We start from the raw sequence: 22,539 nt of genomic DNA, 5'->3' as shown, positions 1-22,539 counted from the left end.
CCAGCTAACACAGTCAGCTATATAGTACTGTACTGTAATAGGTTTATAATACTTTTCACATACAAAATAAAACATTTTTAACCTTACAGTACCTTGAGAAGTACAGTAGTACAGTACAGCAGTTGACTTACAGGGGCTGCCACTAACAGTCAAGAAGAGTTACTGACTGGAGCGGGAGAGGAGGTGGGAAATGACAAAGCTGAAGGATTGTCAGCGATAGGACACAGGGCAAGCTACAATGTCACTCTCGCCTGACACTTATGGCACAGGTTCTGGTTCCCTGGTGGAACCAGATGCACATTTCCATCTTTGAAATTTTGCAACTTGAATGTTTGTATGTAGGGCACTTATTGTAAAGAAAGTGAGAAGGGGTGAGGAGAGACAGAATGAGAGAGAATCCCTCTTTCTTGCCTTTCTTACTCTTTTTACAAGGCCACTAGACTCACCCTGACGGCCCTATCCTCAGGAATCATCTAATCCTAATTACATCCTGATAAACATCAGATGGGGCTTCCCAGGTGGCGCTAGTGGTAAAGAACCTGCCTGCCAATGCAGGAGGCTCGAGAGAAGTGGGTTTGATCGCTGGAGGGGAAGATCCCCTGGAGGAGGGCATGGCAATCCCCTCCAGTATTCTTGCCTGGAGAATCACCATGGACAAAGGAGCCTGAGGGGCTACTGTCCATGAGGTCTCAAAGAGTTGGACACGACTGAGCAATTTAGCATGCACACATGCAGCATCAGATTAGGGGGTAGAGTTTCAACATACAGAATATTTTTTTTGGAAGGGGCGAACACAGATATTCAGTCCATATGCTTTGTTTTATGGCACCCCACTCCAGTACTCTTGCCTGGAAAATCCCATGGATGGAGGAGCCTGGTAGGCTGCAGTCCATGGGGTCGCTAAGAGTCGGACACGACTGAGTGACTTCACTTTCACTTTTCCCTTTCATGCACTGGAGAAGGAAATGGCAACCCACTCCAGTGTTCTTGCCTGGAGAATCCCAGGGACGGGGAAGCCTGGTGGGCTGCCGTCTATGGGGTCGCACAGAGTCGGACACGACTGAAGTGACTTAGTAGCAGCAGCAGCAGCATCTTTAACAATAGGATGTGTTTAGTAATTCCCTTAAGAATCATTCCTCAGCTAGGTGACAGGAATACAACCATGAGTAAGAGGGATTCCTGTTTCCTGGAGCCTTGCGTCTAATTGTGGCATAAATTTGAATGGCAAATAAATGGATTCAGTCTGTGATGGACTGGGCATTTGAAAAGAAAGAAGTTCTTATAGTCACCCTCTAAGGTGGTCCCCAATGATCCCACCCTCCTGTTAGTCTTCCACCTTCTGTATAATCCCTCTCTAATGAGGGATTAGTCTGTATGACCAATAGCCTCTGGCAGAACTGTTGGTTAGTCACTTTCAAGATTAGATTGTAAAAGACGGATTTCCATCTTGAGCTACCTCTTTTGGATTATTTGCACTGGGAAGCCATGTCATCAGCAGCCCTGTGGAGATGAAAACATGGTGAAAATCTGAGCTATGTGGCCAGTAGTCACAAGGAACTGAGATGGCCAGCCACCACATGAGTGGACTTAGATGCAAATTTCCTAGCTCCAGATTTCTGCAGCTCCAGTCTACAGCTTGAATCTCAAGAGGGACCCTGAGCCAGAAACACTCAGCAAGTTTCCTCCCAGATTCCTGACTCACAGAAACTGTGAGATAATAAATGTGGATTAACTTAAGCCACGAAATTTGAGATAGTTTGTAACTGTGTGATAGATAACTAATGCAGATCTTTCAGTGCAGATGATTTGAGAGACAATGATCTAGAGTGTTCTTGATCAATGGTCAGATATGGAAAGCTTAAGAGAGAATTGATAAGCTCTCAATAAGCTAGAAAAATAAGAAGAGTAGCAATGGCATTGATACCAAAATTGATGCGCTACTGATGTCTGTTTGAGCTGTAAGATTGAGTTACTCAGAATCCAAGCATTGATATCTCACATTTATGTCACGAATGAGTCAAGTAACAAGAGCTATTTATAATGAATGTCATAGCCTTTTCCTCTGTTTTAACTGATAACACTTATTATTTTAAGAATTCTGAGTTATCAGTAGGAGTGGGTGTGAGAATGTGTATATGTAGAGGAAAGAATATCTTTGCCTCAACTCTAAATGCAAAATTATTTTTAGTTCTCATTCATATACATACCTGCTTCCTGAATGCCTTTCTGATAATGCCTTCCTTTATGGACTCAAATGATGTCTAGAGCATCGGATACAAATCTTTCCTAACAAAGGTATGACTCTCATCATAAAAAACTTATTTTTCTGAGTAGACTATGTTGCTCCAAAATATATTTGATAAACCTCTGAGCATTGATATTATTTGACACCAGAGAAACAGGTAGTAATTTCAGTTTAGAATATAAAAATGAACCAAGAATAAAAATCCAAGTTGTATTTAGAGTGTGTCTTACAGATACAAAGAAGATTTGCAGCTTTCTTTGATGTGCTCACATGAAATGCCTGTAGTCAAAGGGCTATTTTTAAACTTGAGAAGAAATTCGGGACAAAAGGAACATTTTAAATATAAAAGAGAACTCTCGGGAAGATCACAGAGAAGTGAAATCACTATTACAAAGTTCAAAGACACATTGTTCTTCAAATACCAAGAAACTGACTTAAGGATCATTGGTGACCCTCATTCTGGGACGACTTTTCTAGGTTTTAAGGAAGTGATGGACATGAAGCTGTTCTTTTGCCCCTTTTCAGAAATAGCTCTGTTTTGGACCACTTTTGTGTTTTACTTTTTTGAGACTAATCCCTCTGTTGTCAAGCAACATTTTCTGTCTCCTTCAACTACCAGGCTAGAGTTTTTGAACTCAGTGAGGAGATCTGAATTGCAGATAATTAGCATGTGGTGTCAGGCATCAAGTTGGCTGATCACAAGAGACTAGGAAAAGGAATCTGAGGTGTCAGTTCTTGGTTGGAGCAGGAAAAATATCGGAGACCAGGAATTGGCTCCCACGTAGATGGGAAGCTGGAAAATTATTTTAAAACATGGGCAGGAAGCCAGGCAGACAAGTCCCATGTATTAAGGACCATTCTAAAAGTCAGCCAGAAGGTCATAGGGATAGATCTGTGACCTTAGGCCAAGGATGACTGACCCAGAGAGGCGGGATCTATTGTTTGATGTCAGAGAGAAGCTCTAATAAACAGGACGAGAAAGGCAACTTCTATGAGTACCAACTCTGAGGGGCAATTTAAGTACATTAGCTAATTTCTTCCTCACAGCAATTTTGGAAGATAGGTTTTATATCCATTATATAGATGTGGCAACTGAGACTCAGAGAGATGAAGGAATTTGGCGTTTGTTGGAGCCACCATTCACGTCCATGACTGTCTGATGCCAAATCTTCTTTCACTACACCACTCTTTATTTTCCTATGAGTGATTTTATTTAACACAGTCATTGACCAAAAATAAGAAACTTAGGGGACTTCCTTCATAAGGGATCTCAAGAGCATCAAGTACAAACCCTTCATTTAATGTGCTTAAAAATGAAAGAATGGTCTCAGTGGTGCAAGTTATGATTCTGAATTATATAATTCAGATACTTTGCTGTTGGTCACATATCAGATCCTTAGAAATCACAAAGAATGTTTATCTGTGTCAAAAATGAAAGAAACCAACAAATAGGAGAAATATATTTAGCTCAGTGCATCTTTTAATTTTCTTTTTGATGATAATTCTAAGAATTTTTATCTAAAAGCCATTTGTACGCAGACAGTCAGTCCTTTTCAACTATCCAATACATTTTGGTTTGTTTTCAGAACAGTCACTGCCTACAACATTGCTTAGGGAATATTTGAAATGCATTTATATTTGTAGAATAAAGCGATTCAGTAGCATGGTGTCCATTCACTAGTTCACTCATCCTACAACACCTTCTATATGCCAGTAGCTGAGAACGCAATTGTAATCACAGTACTAAGGAGTTTATTGAATGAAGTATGGTAATTAACATTTGCACAGAATTTAGAGCTATCAAAAAATGCCAGCTCTTAGAGGCCACAGGAAGAAATTCTAATTCTACCTTGGAGTAAAAAACAAGCTATACTTCCAGGAAGTACTTTGGAAAGCCTGTCTTGAAAGAGTTCTCCCAATGTGTAATACATTGATTATAAAATACATTGATAATAAAATGACTAACTTGTTAGTCATTAGATTGTTCTAAATCAAGTTGTGTCCCAGGAGAATAAAAGTCCATTTCTAAAATGGACCTTTAGAATCCCTTTTTCCCCTTTTTACTAACTTGTCTTTTATATTTGAGGAAAGCACCTCCACCACACCTGCCTCTCTCTCCATGGTCCAGAAAACAACTATGAGGATAGAGACTGGTGACCTCTGCAGATGTTTTACTGTTTAAAGTTATCAGCGCCATGCCTTCAAATCTAGAGGAAATGCCAATGGTCCTCTTTCCAAAGAAAGGTAAAAGATTTATGTTTTGCTCTTTGTTCATTATTTATTCCAAAATTTACAAGTCACTCAAAGTTAAGATTCATGACTATCTAGATATCTTGTTATTCTATATGTAAAGTTCTGTGGTTCTTACAAAACTAATTATAAACTGCTAATGTGTTCACCCCTTAAATGGACTAAAAACGACCATGATATGTGCATGTTGTAATAAACCATTCCACTTGCTAAAAGAAAAACGTAATGATCTTTTATGTCACAACTCCAATCAGACTTCCTGAAAGTATATGTAACTAATAGTAAGAGATAGGGTGTGTATTCTTCTATTAAATGATAAAAATCAATGTTTCTGGGTAAATACAATACTTATAGAAAGAGGAAAATATATGTATATACACTATACAGTATACATTCACAGTGGGGTTGATATTGCCCCAAGTGTTGAAAATTGGTTCTTGGAAAGATGGATGCTAGTATTACACTAATTTGTGATCTTCCAAAGGACTATAGGATATAATCAGATAAATAGTGTATCCAGAATATCAAAATTTAATAGGAGGGAAATTAGGAATAAAAAATGTCCACAAAGGCTCTTTGGGGGGTAATAATAAAAAAAAGTTGAGTAACACTGGTGTATAGGTATTTGTACACATATGTCTCATATATGTATATATAGGCACCTTTATGCACACTATTTTTCCTTTAGAACAAACAGAATATGTGATATTCTCTATCTGTCCCTTGCTTTTATTTTTTAATATGCTATGTCACATATGACAAAGAATTGATGCTTTTGAACTGTGGTGTTGGAGAAGACTCTTGAGAGTCCTTTGGACTGCAAGGAGATCAAAGCAGTCAATCCTAAAGGAAATCAGTCCTGAATATTCATTGGAAGGACTGATGCTGAAGCTGAAGCTCCAATACTTTGGCCACCTGATGCGAAGAACTGACTCATTTGAAAAGACCCTGATGCTGGGAAAGATGGAAGGCAGGGAGGAGAAGGGGACAACAGAGGATGAGATGGTTGCGTGGCATCACCAACTCAATGAACATGAGTTTGAGCAAGATCCGGGAGATGGTGAAGGACAGGAAAGCCTGGCTTGCTGCAGTCCATGGGGTCGCAAAGAGTCGGACACCGCTGAGCAACTAAACAACAACAGCATGTCACATGTAAAGCAGGATTTACACAGGCCAATACTTGCAGGAATCAGGTAGGTAACATAAATAAGAAAAACAGGAATTAGGGAAGACGTAGGCATGACAGCAAAACTGATACCCATGCTCCTGTGCACAAGGAGTAAGTGAGATTCAGCTCCAGTTGATGGTTGCTATGTGGGAATTTGGTCTCAGTGTTATCATATCCTCTGATTTGCCAAGCAATGGTGGAAATACAAACTTTATGTGTTGACATTGAATTTTCCAAGTGTGTCAACATTATGTGGGTCAAGTGAAACATGTCCAAACTAGTAAACATCGCAGGTCTCCCTTTGGACTTCCGGTAGAGGTCCAACCCAGGGTTTCCCCAGAATGATTCAGAAACCAACTACAACAAAATTCCTTGCACAGAGTTTTCATGTGATGTGCTTGCTGGGCTTCAGTTCAGGTCTACTGAATCAGAAACTCTATGGATCCATCCAGGAATATGAATGTTTAACAAAGAGTTTCTTATGTAATCTCAAGTTTGAGAACCAAGAACACAGCATACTTTTTAACAGCTACATAACCTCCATAATTGGATGCCAAAGTAAGAAATGGTCATACTGTGTTAAAAACCATGTCCTTATTGGTGGGTATTGAAGTTGCTTCTAAATTCCCCCTCTATACATAATATTTCAGTAAATGTCCTTTTGCACATTGTTTTTATTTTTATAGATTTCTTAAATCAGGATTACTGGGTCTAATTAAGGTCTAATAGACATTGTATATTTTAGGGTCTAGCAGATACCACAAATTTACTTTAAAAGGGTGCAGAAAGTTACAGTCCAACCAGAAATATATACGAGTGTCCTTATCCCAACAGTAACATCACTGGACATTAGAATTGTTTTTCATCTTGATTGAATAAAGATTTAAAATTTTTCTTTTTTAAAATGAAAGATGTTCTGACTTCCAATGCAGTTAAGAATTTTTTTAGAAATCACATGTTTACATTTTCTCTATTTGAGGAGTTTGGAGATATTTCCTTGTTGAGAATGGCGGGTTAGAGTGGGAGCTAACAACTTGTATACAGTGTCAATTTCATTGACGCCTTTACCTGCTTCCTAGGGTCTACCCTCCTCTCAAATCGTTCCTTCTCTTCCCACAGGGAGCCCGCTATAGCCACTAATTATCTTTCACCATTCTCGTATATGTTTCTGAGTTTTATGTTCACTTGTTCATTCTTATGCCCACTTGGCAATTTTAATAGTCTATCTTTTCCTTATTTATTTGATGTAGCTTTGTGCAAACTAGGCCTTTAGCAATTTACTATAAAAAGTATTTAAAGAATTATACAGGTTACTGTTTTACTTAATAATCAACCCAATTTGAACAAAATTTTGCTTAATTTCAATCATATTAACCCATTGAAACAATCAATACCCTTAGTTTCTTTCTCTTTTTTCTTTTAGAAATGTGCTCTATTTACCACCATGCATTTTCAGTATAATGCTATAATAAGTTAACTCCAGAATAATAGTGATTATTATTTTATTAAATAACAGCAAAGGAACTATAAAGATTTAAATAGCTCTATATGCAAGTTAAAAACTTTCCAACCTCAGAAATGGATTTTTATGGGGGGAGGGAGGAGAGAAACGGGCTTTCTCCCAAGAGTTTTAATTTCAAAACCCAAATGGAATTTCAAAATACAAGTAAATAAATGTCAAAGCCTCTTGGCCTCTGCTCTGCCATTCTATGCCTGAAATCCTGCCAAAATGAAATTTTCCATTCAAGAAGAACTGGCATTTACTAAGCTGATTTTTAAAGACTCACTTTTAAAAGTAGTGGAAACTTTGTGCAACTTTGGACGTTCCTCTGTGAATAGAACAGCTGCCTCTGTAGACATTTTCCACAATGGTAATGTTTTCTGAAAAACGAATTTTTAGCCCTTTGAATGTCTTCAGCCACTGGGTCTACTGGTTTTTCCCAGCGCCAAGCATAGAACATGAACAGTAACCAAACTACAAGCTAGTGTCTCACTAAGTATCACGGCACAAAAAGGACAGAGAGAAAAAGGACAGAAGAGAAAGAGAGAGGAGGGAGAATAGTCTGATAGTCCATTTGCTATACAGAAAGATTTATCTCAAAACTGTGTGCTCTTTCGACAAAACTGAGCTGTAGCCTGGCTTGTCTGCTTTTTCATGTATCATCATATTCAATTGCTGTTAAGACCACAGAGTTAAAAGCTGAGCTCGTTTAAAGAATCCAAAGGGGAAATATGGAGCCCCTGCAATACGTAATCAAATCCGAGGATTGAGTCTCCGCTTCTGTTTGTCAGTCCAGCCTAGGTGGGGAGAAGCTGCAGTGCTTTGGGGGTGCCTATGAAAGAGTGAAGTTTTGGGAAATGGAAACTAAAACTGTCGGCCACCGAAAACCTGTAGTGTTCGTCAAGGAAGCTTTAAAAATTTAATCAACTATGGGATGCATCTAAGGTAGAAATGAACATTACAGAATGTTGTGAAAAACCTGAAATCCATTTTACCGTTTGTCAGTCTCAAAGCAGTGACTTGCAGCAGCAAGCAGAGGTTCCTAGTTTGTCTTGAACGCTTTCTCACACCTCTCCTTAACTCTCTTCCTTTCCTCTTTTGCAGCTCTTCTCATATGCAGTGTACCCTGTAATTAACCCCGAGTCTTCCTTTGATTTCTGACTCCCCCCCACCCCTACCCCACCCCTTTATGCTCCCAGACCCAAGCCTACTTTTCCTCATCTTCTAATGTTTGTTGGTTGATGGGGCTTGGGAGGAGGTAGCGAGGCAGAAAAAAGTTTTGTGGTTTGGAAAACTTGGGCCTTTGTTGTGTCATTTCCCCTACCGCTCCCCGCCCCCAACCACGTGACCAAGACAGCCGGATTTTGTGAATGGAGCTGAAAGGTGGGTGCAAGGGAGGGAGAGGCTCCGCCTTCTTCCCTAAAGCGGCCAATCTCCTAGCGGAGCGCTGCGGGGTCAGCAATAAACAACAATGGGCTGGGAACAGACGGTACGTTATTGGCTGCGGAGAAACCTCGCGGGGGCTGAGCCCGAAGCTCCGCCCCCTCTTGTTACCCTGGTTACCCGTCCGGCTCCAGCCACAGAGAAGGTCTTTGGAAACATTTGCCCAGATTAGAGGGGCTGGGCTATCCCGGGAGTGTTGGGCGGCTGGACGCGCTTGCCGCCTGATTGCACCCTCGGAAAGTACTCGAGAGCCTCACTGTGCCGGCCTTGAGGCCAGGCTGCGCCCAAACCTCTCCCCGGCCGTGGTAAATGTGCGGTTCCCGCTTGAAATACTTGTGGGTGCGCGCCTTAGGACCGGCTAACTGATTTACTGCTTTTAAAGAACTCACGGTTTGTGTCCTTGCTGTCCACAGTTATTGGATGTTTTCCCAGTATTAAGGTTTTTTAATATTATTATTAATAAAAAAAATTGACCCTTGACTTCCATGGGTCCGAAATTGAGTCTTGTGCGTTCATACTGCAGTTTAATATGGCTCCATAATGTTCCATTTAAGGAAAAACTTTCAATTAGAAATTAAGAATTGCAGCACGTTTCCGAACGGGCTGAACAGCTGCCGAAAACTTCCTTTGGTCTTTAGCTCTGGTCGCCACCAGGATCACAAATGAATTGTAACACCGCTGAGTCCCCGGTGCCATTCTGAGGCCTCTCAGCCCAGGTTGGGCCGAGGGTTTCTTAAGTGACTCTTCACAGCTCTAAGCCCAGTTGGAGGGTCAGGGCAAGTGGTTTCAGAATTGCAGCCCTCCCTTTTTAACGTCCTAGTCATTGTCCTTGAAACCCGACTCCCCTTCTCCCCTCGCCACCAACTCCCGGCTCTGGCAGTTTAAAAACTGGAGAGGAAGTGAAAGCGTCAAGTACAGTAAGTGACATCCTCCGCCTCCGTGTATACATAATAAAAGCTCAGGAAACGTGCGAGTCCCTAGGATACCCGAGCCACCCCAACCCATCCTTGCTCCTCCCCACCTCCACCGGGGACTCGAAACAGCTAGTTGCAGTGCACACGTGGGACACATTTTATTTTATACTTTTCCTCACTTAGATAGCTCTGGAGTTCCCTCAGTTCCCTCTCCCAACGCAACCCCTTCTAAAAAGCAAGTCCTCTGCTTCTCCCAAGGGCTTTCCCCACAGATTTTACTATCCCATGAAAGACTGACTTGAGGATGACGTTTAAAAAAAAAATGTTTTTGATACACCATAACGGTGATGGTGGGCGTTGAAAAACGGGAAGAGAACTTGGGCCAAAAGCTTAGTAGGAACGAGGCTGTATTGCGAACTGGGTTCCTTATCAGGTTCAAAGTGGAGGGACTGGAGACCTCGAGGGAGGTGAGGTAGGAGACTAAGGACGCACGGGCTTGGTGGATCGCGCCTCAGAGTATATATCTGACGCGAACCAAAGTGCTTTAGGAAAGTGCTTCAGCCCGATAGTGGACCAAACACACCAGTTAGGAGAACTGGCGACTCGATACACATGGCTTCTGTGTCCCCAGGCGCCTTAACAATAAGCAGCGGGTTAGGACGGCAGTCGATTTGCTCTGTGGCGTTTCCAGGCTGTGGTCACAGCGACGGCAGGCACAGCACCAGCTTGGGCAGAGGGGCGCGGGAGATTCACGAGAAGGGGCAGCGAGCCTCCTGATTGACAGCCCGAAATCTGATCTTGTGAAAGAGACGCGGAGCCAATGGGAGGCAGCGATCCATCAGTTTGGATTGGAGGCCCCTGGAGGAGAAGTAGAGGAAAAACCACCGAATTGAGCTCTGTCAGAGGCGCTTTCGGCTTCCAAGGGGGAAGTGCTGGGCAATAATTAATGTTTTTATTAAAATTGGAGGGAATTTTTTGCAGCCGTTCGCCTAGCGTGGCTTTCAGGTGGGTCTTTCCAACAACTTTTTATGTCTCTCCAGATAATTGCATGGTTGTGGGTTGCAAAAACTATCCTTATGAAAGAGGTGTCTCCGTCTCTTTAGTCCCGTTAGGTGCAAAGCAAGTCTCGCTGATCGCCATTGCTAGTTTTGCACACGTTTGCGAATCAGAGCTGCCCGGGGTACACCGACCGCTCAGGGAAACATCGAGAGTGAAAATAAATACATCGCCTCTTGTTCGAATTTTTGCTACTGAGGAAAATATGTAAATTGTGAACTCTCTTGGCTCTCTTTGGATCCAGGTGAAGGAGGCTGTGTAGGGAGGGTTATTTTTGTGAATGGGACTGTCGGAGGGTAATTAGCTATGCAAATTCAAGAGCTTCATTCATGATTTTTTTTTTTTTTTAAGCCTAAAAGCCATCTTGTTCCCCTCTAGGTTGATAGAAGTCCAGATCCCGAGGAAATCTCCAGCTAAATGCTTAAAATATAAAACACTGAGCTGAGATTTGCGAAGAGCAGCAGAATGGATGGATTTTATGACCAGCAAGTGCCTTACATGGTCACCAATGTGAGTGATCAGTTCGAAAGTTGCTGTTTATAAACTTGACTCCGACGGAGGGGAGAGGGGGGAGGAGGGCGAGTGAGAAGGCGGGGTGGGGGGGGAGCAAGGGGGCTGGGACTGCAGATACTTTATCTGCTTTGTTGCCACTGTAGGGCGACTCTGCTTCTAGAAGCCCAGTCTTCAAAATGAGCTTACCTTTCAGTGATTTGGATAAGGCATAGTTTTGTTTTTAAGACCCCCCCCCCTTTTTTTTTCTGTTTAAAGTGCTCAAGATGAGTGGAAGAGAAGAAGGAGGGCAGCAGCAGCTGCTGCACTCAAAGTTTTTGGCTGGGTTTGTCTGCCACATTGAAAAGAATGAAGTTGAGACAAATGCTGACACTTTTTTGTTTACATGGGTTTTGTTTCCTTTTTTTTTTCTTCTTTCTCATTGTCTCTCTTATATTTTTCATTTCACCACTCTCTTTTTGTTCTTTTTTAAGGGGATTATCTGAGAGAATAAAATTCAACTGTGTTTTAATCTAGCTTCGATCTAGCCTAAAAACGACTTTAAGTGTAATTGCTTAATGTTGTTTTGATGCTGAGATACCATGAATCTATGACTGATACACAGTGTTTTCAGATCCGCACAGGGAAGCAACTCTCCCTGGCTATTGAATTCTCAGCATAAGCTTTCACTGTCAAATGAATGCAGAAAATGGATATTGGGATTGATACCATGGACTTTTATTTTTCTGTTTAAGGAGAGGATCCAGTAGACTTATGTATGCCTCTCTGTGTGTGTGTGTGTGTGTGTGTGTGTGTGTGTGTGTGTGTGTGTGACATCTGAGGTTTACATTCTTTTTAAAGAATTTTATCTTTCCCTTTGTAGAATCAGCGTGGGAGAAATTGTAACGAGAAACCAACAAATGTCAGGAAAAGAAAATTCATTAACAGAGATCTGGCTCATGATTCAGAAGGTGAGGTTTGATTTAGAGCTGAATTCCCCCTCTTTACCTGTACTTCCTACCCTCATAAAAAAGAGAAGCACTCAGTCTTACCTTAAGAATAATAAACTTTCAAATGAATGCATTTAAGCAAGATTTGTATTTGGAGCAATTAATGTGATGTGACAGTTTGCTGTTTTATGGCCCTGTCACAAGCTAATGAAAGAAGGAAATAACTTAAGAGTGACATCCTTCTTTTAACCATTTTGTGTTTAAATACTTTTGTCCATATGGCATTTAAGTAATCCCATACACTAAGGTAACAATTTGAAAATATCCAACACAGAGGAACAAATTAGACAGCTATGCACACTGCTTAATTACTCTTTTTCTCCTGCATTAGAAGTTGAGCAATATAAGTGACTGTTTGGTTTCCCATCTCCTTACACTAAACCATATACTGTTACCAAACTTTTCAGAGATGGTTTTGATGACCGCATGGTGAGGTCGTAATATCTTGTGTATAGGCCTTTTAAGTGGTCAATCAATCATAATTAAGGCCTAATTAATAATTATAATACATATTTAGGAAATTAAGTTGCAGATTCTTTTTATGAACTGTTGATAGGAGGTCAAAATGCTATCAATTATTCCAGCCGTATTGGGCCATTCATAACAAACTTAATAAACTTAATTATCAAAGTTTAGTTTGCCATTTAGATTAAGTATATTGAATTCTGAAACTTCTTCAAATCTTCATATAAATAGGAATAAGTTACACATACCTCTCCCTCCCCAGTGACAGAATACCCAGTTATGGACTTGATAATAAACAGGTGCCAGGGAATTATATATTTACTTTTGTAAACCTATTAATGTAGAAATTTTCTTCTAAAATCTTGTATTTAATAGTTGTCCCTTTGAGTTTTGAGGCATTGAATCTCAAAACATCTAGTACTTTGAGAATTATACCATGTACTGTTAAATCTTTGATAGAAGATTTAGAAGATAGAAATAAAGTGTTATTCAGTCTTTCTGATTTTTCCCCTAACACTATTTTAGCAAGAATTGAATATGTTTAAAAAAGGTTTCTGAGGATAGGCACACCTTCATCTCAACCTTTTTGAGTTCTACTGTAAGCGTGTTGTTTGAGGTCCCAAGGCTTATTTTTTAAGCTGTGTGTTAAAAAGGGGTAAAAAAGATACTGAGAAATATTGCTTAGTAGGCATCAAAATGGGCAGGATTATTGATATAATTAAGTTATGAATCCTCATTTATTGATGCCCCTCCCCAAATTAAATTGATCTATAGGACTATGTTCATGACAAACATTTCCATTTAATGTAGCCTAAAAGGTTTGCAAATCTTTTGTTTATGTCTTTGACTTGTTTTTTTAGAACTCTTTCAAGATCTAAGTCAATTACAGGAAACATGGCTTGCAGAAGGTAAGGCAAAAAATTGCTTTCAAAGGAGGGGAAAAGCAACTCTAGAAGGGAAAGATTAAAAAAAAAAAAAAGTCCTGAACTTGCTGTCTTAATGTTCAGCCCAATTAATTGAGCTCTAAAAGAGCCACCTCATGTGTCATGCATACATTAGAGCCTCTGATGAGTTTGTCTTTGGGGAATCTGGGACTGCACTACCCAGTGTCATCACAAATTACCAGGAGAAATTGCTTCCAGCTCACAATCACATCTGCTTTTGGCAAGAACTAATGCACCAAGACTTCAAGTTCTAAGCCTCTGTTCAGATTTTAATTGCAATTGATCAGGTTTATATTATTGTACCTCGAGAGACCTCCTAGAGCCAGAACCCGGCTTGCTGTTTCCTTTAGAGCAGCGCATATCATTATTTGGTGTTCTGGTGGAGGACTTTTCTGATGGCAGAAATTAGTTTCCCTGGGTTCATCGGGACGGGATGCTTCAAGATTTAAGTGCCAGCGTCTTCTTTCCGCCTTGCTCACAACACAGAACGTTAGGTGTGTATCCAGTGCTAAGGGTATCTATGGCTTTAAAATAAATCTTAGGGGGATTGGAAGATTTTTTAAATGTTTTCTATGTGTTATTATGATGTGATGTTTCTTGAAATTGACTTTTGCTGTTTTATTGCTTGTATTAGGATTTATTTAATGTAGCAAGGAGACATTTAAAGGCATTGCTTTTAATTTTGATTGCTTTTTGATAACATTTTGTGTTGCCATCTATTGTATCTTTTATTGTGTAAAACTTTATTTTATAGGAACAAGGAGATACTGCTCCAGTACAGCTTTATGCAACTTGAGATATGTCTAATGTTGAGGGACTTTTGTTGGCGTCTATAATTTGAAATTTTTCCTTTGGATTTGTTATGCTAAATGTGAAATAATAATTTTATTATATTATATGTCTTGTGGGAAACACAAAGAAAATTATAGATATTTAGCATTGAGTACAGTTGTGTTATTTCTATCTTTACATTATATGGTAAACATGCAATTTTTGGAACAGATTTTTTTAAAGATGGTTCAAAGAAGAGAGAGGGTCTTTAAAATGGAATTGAGCATTGCTGTTGCTACTTTGAGGCAGACTGCTGTGTTTTTTGGGTGGTCTTGCTTGTAGTTGATCAAATTGCTGTTAGCATGTAAAATAAGTTTCTTTGTGTTGCTGATATCCTAGTTTTTCCAAAGAGCTCCTACAATCTTTATGAAGCTTTTAAGTTAAATAATAGCTATTCCAGGAGCCCTTTGAAAGGGTGATTGTACTTGTATGTTAATGAAAGTTTTAGTTATATTTAAAGGTCATTTTGCTTGTTTCTGTAAATGAAACTTACTGCAATAGATTACTTATTATTGCAACATAAGCCATATAGTCAAACATAACTTTCTCAACAAAAATCTGCACACAGGCTCTTGCATGAATTTATGTCTATTAAGTTTTGCAGAGTTGAAGGTTGTAAGAACATTACATTTATGAGGGAATTTGTTCGCTTTTCCAAAATACCTTCTAATATCTATTTTAATTGTTCTGGAAGGTTTGTTGGTCCTTAAGATGTTTAAGTCTCACTGATTCCAAGTCAGTGCACTTGCTGGCAGATTTTGAATGTACATAGCAACTCTGTTCCTGGAATTTAAAAATGTGGAACTGTGACAGACTCTTACCATTTTATAATCAGTTTTAGTGCAGTGTTTCACTTTTGAATTGTTTTATTTCTTTGTTTCTCAGATAAGTGATTTGGTAATTTATCTGAGTTTATTTTAAAACTCTGCACTGAATATTCTTACCTGTGATAATTAACCTATAAATCGGATCTGAAGATTTAGTTTTATATAAAATAAACTTAGAAAGTGGTTGATGTATTTGAAAGAACATGGACTTTTACTTGAACAAGAATTTATAAGCTTAAATAAGTTCAAGGATTAATCCTTGGAGTGTTTTATTGAATAACCAGGTGGGCTGCTTTTACAAACCATGAATAAGACTGTATTTTATAATAATTTAATTCTATGATGATATAAGCATTAACAGTTACTTGATATTTTAAAAATCTAATAGTAAGAAGAAAGGTGAATTTTTCTTTTTATTATTGTTAATGAGCTGCACATCTATTTTTATTTTTAGCAATTTTACATAATTATGATATTTGCATTAGCATTTAACTTAGTCTACATCTTGATCAACATTAGCTGAGATCTCAAAGTTACATTGGTTTATTCTTTGCTAGCTAGATCTGTTCATTTATGTCCTTCTGGACATCCAGAAATTAAAACATTGCCAAGCTGTCAGACTGTGAACCATTTACTTACTTCTTTTCATAATGTTTTATCTCCAAGAAGGATACCATAGAATTTAAGGCATCTTGACCCTTTAAAAAAGAAGATCATTACCAATTAACCAAGTTTCTCCCTCGAGTAAGAATCCCATTGGAAAGTTAAACAGGTCTAAAAATTTATTAGACAAGAAAGTCAAGTTAGTTCTGATGTGTCACAGGAATTTTTAAAAATTAGAGTCCCTAAATACTTGGAAACCGATACATTCTCTCAGGTTTAATTTGTTTCTTTCCTGTAATACTTTTTATAAAGTAGACCCAAAGTGCACCATGAATTAGTCATAAGTAAATTATTATGGATTATGAAATGTGTTGTATGTCCAAGGAAAAATTTGGGTAGATAAGGCAGGATTTGTTTGAGGGTGAGGTTGGAACCAGTCTTTTCGGTTCACTAAAGTGTTCTCCAAAAAATATACTTCCATTCCACCAGCCCCCCTCAATTTCTGAACAGGGATCAAAAACATGTTTTTGAAGAATATAACTTTATATTAGTATCACTTTTGAAGTACTAACATTGCAATTTCAAGGTTTTTTTTTTTTTTTTAACATGTATGCCACACTTGAATCACATCTCATTCCGAAGAAAATTGAAAAGGTAGTGTCTTCAGTGGCCACAGTAGCAGTTAAAAAATGGAGAATGTGCTTATTTTAAATTTTTCCAAAGCCACTTACTTATGTTGTCATTTTCCATGTACAATTCTTTATTGACTTTTGAATTAGATTGCTATTGACAGAAAGGCAATTCCAATTATTTGATCCATGAAATAATGAGTTCAAATATCAATTCTAACAACATCTTGGTAATATGCTTTTTTGGTGGTGCTTTAAGGAAAGGTATCCTAGTAATTTATCGTTAAAATGGAACCTTTTATGTGTGGAGGACAGAAATAGAAGGATGTAAAAGTGAGTTAAAAGAGGCTCACAGTTTTAAAAGTTACTCATTAAAGCTTACCTGCTAACACAACTTAGAGAGAAATGATACATTTCATATGTAGCTAATATAAATATATAGCAACCTTTGAGTGTTATTTTTGATGTTGGTCTAGATGTCCATGAGGTTTCCTTTCGTCAGTAGTATTAAGGATAAATGTCAACAATGATTCGCTCCTATCAGGGCAGAATGTTTTTCAGTTGTGATGTAGGTTAAATTTCATGTTGCCATGACACTAGAGTCAAAGTTGTATCTCCAAAAGTAACTTTTCTACACTAAAGTTTATTATTACCTCATGCCCTCATGCAGATAAGCTTTTTCCTTTTGTTTTCTGTGACTTTCCATTAATAATCAGGTTTGCTGAAAAGCAGAGATGTCATCGTATCTCCTCAACTTTAGTGGTTGATACTAAATTTATATTCAAAATCATTTATCATGAATTTCCTTAAAAGATATGTGTTGTTACTCAATATGCATGATATCACTCACAATACATAGCTATTATAATGCACTCATTTTTATTTTTCAAAAATTAGACTTTCTTTTGAAATCAAACATAAATTGGATATGTACTCATGGAATTTTTTTTTTTTTCTCCATGTGATGCAGTTAGGAGAAAAGGCTTAGAAACTTCATTATTTTGTGTGGTTTAAAAAAAAAAAAGAGGAATTGAGAATTAGACATTAAATTACAAAAGTCCATACTATCTCTTAGAGTTGAGCAAGAGTCATTGTGAGGGGGCAAGAGGGAGCTACTGCCCATCTTTTTCTCGTACCACAAAATACTTTAAACTATGAAACAAAGACTTCTTGTTTGGACCTGATTAAGAGATAGCAGTTGGAATAAACATATTCTATTTTTCAGCATTTATTGACAATATATAAATGCATTTCGTCTAGAGTCTATTTGCAAAATAGAAATATTTGTTAAAAATAAAATTTGGATTTCATATAGCCTAGATATAGTTTTTCCAGAAGGTACTGATATATGTTAATGAAATATTACTAAGCTAATTCAGTTACAGAAAATGTGTAATTTCTTCAATTTCATAGGAAAACTTTATTCCCTTTGACCAGTGTGCAGCATTGTAATTAAAATAATAATAATAATAACAATAATAGAAGTCAGCTCTCAGTACCTTACAGAAAATGTTTTGCTAGTAGCAACAGCTCTGAGCTATGCTTTAAGTTTTCAAACCACTATGTAAGTTAAAGTTAGGAAATTGAAGTTGATTTGAGGCTAAAAACAACTAAAACTTACTGTTTTCTTTCTCTTAGAGCATACAGAAAGCATGACTTTATCAATATTAAAGATTTTTCTGCCATGGAGGAATAGCCCCTTTTTTTGGCTGTTTAAATATATTTATACTTCTGCATCAATTAATGCTTATACATTGGTACAATCATTTTAATGTTAAAAGCGGATGTAGTGTAAAACCTGGCTTAGAGGTTTCATGATTATTTTGTTCCATGGCCTGAGGCTTCATTGTAGGAATAAACAAAATAAGACTGTGTGAAGGTTGATTTTCTTGTTGTTTTATTTAAAAGAAAATTTAAATTTCTTCAGAGAAACTTGTTTCTTACCTTGTGAGAGGGAAATGCTATGAAGTTAAGCAATAGACTGTTATAATCTTAAGATAAAAAGAGCATTTGAAGAATAGGCAAGAAAAAAAGGCATTTCTTTAATTCTTTGTCATTTTTTCCCCCTTCCTCCTTCTTTCCTTCCATCCTTCCTTCATCCATCCATCCATCCATCCATCTGTCTTTCCCTCTGCTTAGGTTTATACATTCAAGTTTTTGTGACAAGTTACCCTATAGAACAGGATGGATTAAATATATTTAAATGTATATATGGATTTCATTTTGTCATTTATTTAACATATACCTTAATGGATCTGAGCTGTATTTGAGATAGAGCAGTAAAATTGATGTGTTTATATTGCAAGTTCAAGTTGACTTGCTTTAACTCTCTGGAAGGGTGTGACATGAAAAGATTGCGGTTGAGCCACATGGCTCATGCTGGACTGTGTTTTTGTGAATGGAGGCAGAACTCCAGTTCTGCCTGCTTGTCTGGAGGAATTGCCGAGGAGATCAGCTGTCTCATTCACGGGCAGAAAGAATGACTCATACATCTTCCGCCTTGTTTGGCTCCAGGTCATTGTTACAGTGGATAGAACTGGTTTTAATTAAATATTAACCCCTTTTCAACTTGACATTTGTTTCATTTGTAATTTTTCCACTTTTTCCCTAGCTTTAAAAGCAAACCCAACAGGCACCTAGTTTGTAAGAATAAGACGGTTTTTCCTTGTCTGCAGCCAAACTTGGAAAATATTTCAACATTCACCTTTTCTTAAGTAATGATTACTGCTTTATTTGAACGTTAAAAACAAGCACAAAAGAGAGACAAACTTTTTAAAAATTGTCTGCTCTCCACCTCACCCCCCTGCCTAGGCAATGTTAGTTAAAAAAGTATATATTAAAATTCAAAATAAGGATTAATGATTCTGTGACATCAAGATTGTGATTAATATTTTCATGATTTTCTTTCTCATAATATGTATTGCAATGTAATAAAAAAGAGAGAGAGAAGGGGGAAAGAAAAAAACAACTTTCGATGATAATCTAGGTAGAGCAAATAGCTGAGAGTGCACATACTACGCTTTTAAAGCCAAAGTCCTGAGACTTGATGGCAGCTTGTCTATTAGTGTGCAATGAACTGACAGAAGGGCTCCAGCTATTACCAATAAAATCTACATGCTTCATCTTCTTGAAAGCCTTTTATTGGTCTTTTGGTATATACTTTCTCTTCCCCTTTCTTACTCTTCCCCTTCCTCTTTAATTACAGTGTGGGAAAACATTTTTATTCCCCAAAGGTGATTATTCCAAGCAGTTTATCATAGATAGTAGTAAAATAGCTATATATATACACATATATATATTTAGATTTAGGTTGGCCTCTATTGTTAATTTTCCTCTTTGGAGTGGGTATGGCTTGCCACAAATTTTCAGGCAGCTGTAGTTTGCTACTTCATAGAATTTTCGTGAATGGAGGCAAAAAAGGAAATGTATGATATGAGTGTGGCAATACTTTGTCATATTTTCCTTGCCCAGATCCAACTTGTGTTTTTCGTTAACTGCTTTCCTTTGACTCTAACTTGAAATTAGAGTGAAGCCTTTGTCTATTTAAGTGGCATGCTGCTTCATTTGGTCTATTCGGTTGCTTAAGATTAGCTTCTGTGAAAATGTGAGTCATATGTTTTTTGTTAAAATTCTGTAATATGTTCAGGCATAAGTGTGAAGTATTTATTCAGTATGTTAAGGAGTTAGACTAGAAATAGCAATTCTTATTCTTTTTACAAAATTGTTAGTATGTAGCTATTTTCTGTCTCTGTGAGGTGTAACTTCTGATTTATTCTGTACCCGAAGTTTTGCCTCTGCCCCCTCCCCTCTCAACAACCTCCCCACCACCCGCACCCCACACATATGCCAACATATACTTATCCATCAGTTATTTTTATACCTTTCTTGCAGTGATATATATCATGGAGTTGCAAATTTGTCTTATGATAGTAAGAAAAAAAAAAAGTCTGGCCTTTAGGACATTCATGCCAGCATATTCTGTTACAAATATATTTGTTACTCACTTGCTATTTTTAACTATTCCTGTAAAGGGGTATTACATTTTTATTAGATTCTTGTAAATGTTGGCTTTTTAAAAACCTAGTAATTGCTATGGTTGATAACTTTGCATCTCAATGGTTATCTCTGTTTAGCTGTTAATTTAGAGCAAAACCCAAAACGTGTAGATATGATAGAAAAAAAGTATAGGATTTGATTCTGTCTGCCCACTGTCATTTATTAAATAAATATTTAAAACACTTTTGTACTTTTTTTGGTGAAAACACTTACTTTAAAGGACATTCTTCTACATAATTTGTGAGTCTTTGAGAAAAATGAGGCTTACTGCAGTGTCAAAAAATGATTATAACTAAGAGAATACTAATGTATAATTAGCTGTGATTTGTTTTTCCATCTCCAATCTAATTCATTAGAAGTAAAAATATTAAACTTGCATTATAGTAATTTGAGTAGTACTTCCTGTGTGAAAGGAAAAAAATGGTGGGTGGTGGAGGTTTGGAAAGAAGAAAATATGTAACATTTTTTGAGTATCTGGTATTGTGACAGGCATTGTGTTTAGACGATTTCATTTAGTCTTCATGAAAAATATGTATTATCACTGTTAAACTGATGAGTAAAATGGAGTTCAAAGAGGTTAAATAATGTTGCACAGTTTACACAGCAGAGCATAGAAAAATGATTTGAAAGTTGCTTGATTTGGTTAACCTTGGTATCAGATGTTAGTGGAACCTGCAGAAAATACATCTTTTCCTCCAGTACAGGCTGGTGAAATAGGCATCAGTTCTAATTTGGAAAATGAGTTCTTAATTTGTCTCATTTCCTTTAGTGGCAGGGGATGGAATTTATCTGTAATAAACTTAAGTATTGGTGAACAGAAGAAAGTTGTTAGAAAATAGTTGAATGTCCTGCTGCATATATTTTGGTAATTTGTAAGATTATTGTTTATTCTGCTCTTGAAATATAACAAATTTTGTTCAACAAAAAAGTTTTTTGAATCCTATTAAATAAGCTGACACACCAGACATTTGAATTGTGTGTATGTTGTGTTCCTTTCTTATGTAGAATTTTTTAAATATCGAATTTCTCTTTATATGGTTTTTTTCTTAACTCTATTTCCAACCCAAAACTTTTTCAACAACGACTGACTATTTTCATAAGAATTCCTCAACAGAATAGGTACTTTGAAAAAAAAATTACATCTGTTTTAATATGACTTGATTAGATAAAAAGTTTCAGGATTAGGTAATATTAGGGAAATAATACTAGCTAATCAGATTATACCTAAAGTTAATTAGGATGATAACTCATTATATTTTTGCCAAATTAAAAGTGACCCCACTTTTATGTAGTTTGTATGTGTGTAATTGTGCATATTTTTGTGTGTATATGGAAACTCATTTTTGTAATATTATGTCAATTTGGGATAGGCTATTTTGATGCCTGAATTAACTGCAATAAAAATATTCTAGAAGTAAAAAATATACTTGTGTTTTGATTGCTGAATACATTAAGCTCTTGCTATTCATTGTTTTATTCCTTTATGAAAGACAGGGAAGTCATTTGACATAAAGCCTGATGAAATAGTGATATTCTTTTTGTTAGTGTTGAATGGTCACCTGGAAAATATTATGAACAAAACTATGAGGTTTATTTTTATTAATTATTATTTTTATGATTGTGACCATAATCACTGATATATAATATTTTATTCCGTATGACCAAAATCAATGACTGTCTTTCATGTAAAAAACTTCATCACGTATTTTGGCCAAATTTAGGGCAAATGTTAGTTATAGTAGTCTAGCAGTAGGCCAAACACATCAAAAACAGACATATCTAAAATGCAGAGGGGTTTGTGTAATAACTGCACATCGTTTAAAAGAATTCTGTGATAAATTTAAATGGGCTGTTTAAACATCGGCAGTAGGCAAATTGAAATCCTTTTTACTCCATTCTTGCAAAAAGAAACACTGCAGCTAATAGAATTCCTGTAGCTGCTTTTATTTTCACATTTCTTTTATTTCCATGTGGCAAGTAAAATGCAGAGGAACTACAACTGCCACCATTTTATTTCTGATATATGTGTTTTCTGGTTGACATTGATGATTGCTTCTATTTCCCTTCTTGAATTTTGCTGTCAATACCATTTTAAATAGGAGCTCACT

The 22,539-nt window shown here is 37.2% G+C and overlaps 1 protein-coding gene and 1 long non-coding RNA gene across 8 annotated transcripts in view; one reads left to right on the top strand and one right to left on the bottom strand.

The window, feature by feature from the left end:
• The first annotated feature begins 954 nt into the window (after positions 1 to 954).
• ETV1 (ETS variant transcription factor 1) overlaps positions 955 to 22,539 on the top strand; it is a 102,656-nt gene continuing 81,071 nt past the window's right edge. For 2 of the 7 annotated variants that reach the window (XM_081537624.1, XM_081537621.1), the window contains exons 1-5: positions 9,587 to 10,526; positions 10,625 to 10,821; positions 10,956 to 11,087; positions 11,950 to 12,037; positions 13,402 to 13,449. In XM_081537624.1, coding sequence (XP_081393750.1) covers positions 11,043 to 11,087; positions 11,950 to 12,037; positions 13,402 to 13,449 — 181 coding nt within the window. In that variant the 5' untranslated portion in view covers positions 9,587 to 10,526; positions 10,625 to 10,821; positions 10,956 to 11,042. Of the gene's footprint in view, positions 2,296 to 4,336; positions 4,490 to 5,259; positions 5,689 to 9,586; positions 10,527 to 10,624; positions 10,822 to 10,955; positions 11,088 to 11,228; positions 11,441 to 11,949; positions 12,038 to 13,401; positions 13,450 to 13,663; positions 13,980 to 22,539 lie in introns of those variants that run through there. The other 5 variants (XM_081537626.1, XM_081537625.1, XM_081537622.1 and 2 more) reach the window with 4 other exon arrangements.
• Positions 7,064 to 8,536, bottom strand: LOC145524760 (uncharacterized). Its single transcript, XR_014067816.1, has 3 exons — positions 8,376 to 8,536; positions 8,160 to 8,290; positions 7,064 to 7,544 (listed from the first exon to the last, which is right to left on the bottom strand). It is a non-coding gene; the product is annotated as an uncharacterized LOC145524760 (long non-coding RNA).

The sequence above is a fragment of the Giraffa tippelskirchi genome, chromosome 10 (genome assembly GCF_054371585.1).
Source record: "Giraffa tippelskirchi isolate mGirTip1 chromosome 10, T2T-mGirTip1v1.2.pri, whole genome shotgun sequence".
In the NCBI taxonomy this organism is placed as follows: domain Eukaryota; kingdom Metazoa; phylum Chordata; class Mammalia; order Artiodactyla; family Giraffidae; genus Giraffa; species Giraffa tippelskirchi.
Note: the sequence above shows the minus strand (reverse complement) of the source record. Positions and strands in the feature narration are given on the sequence as shown.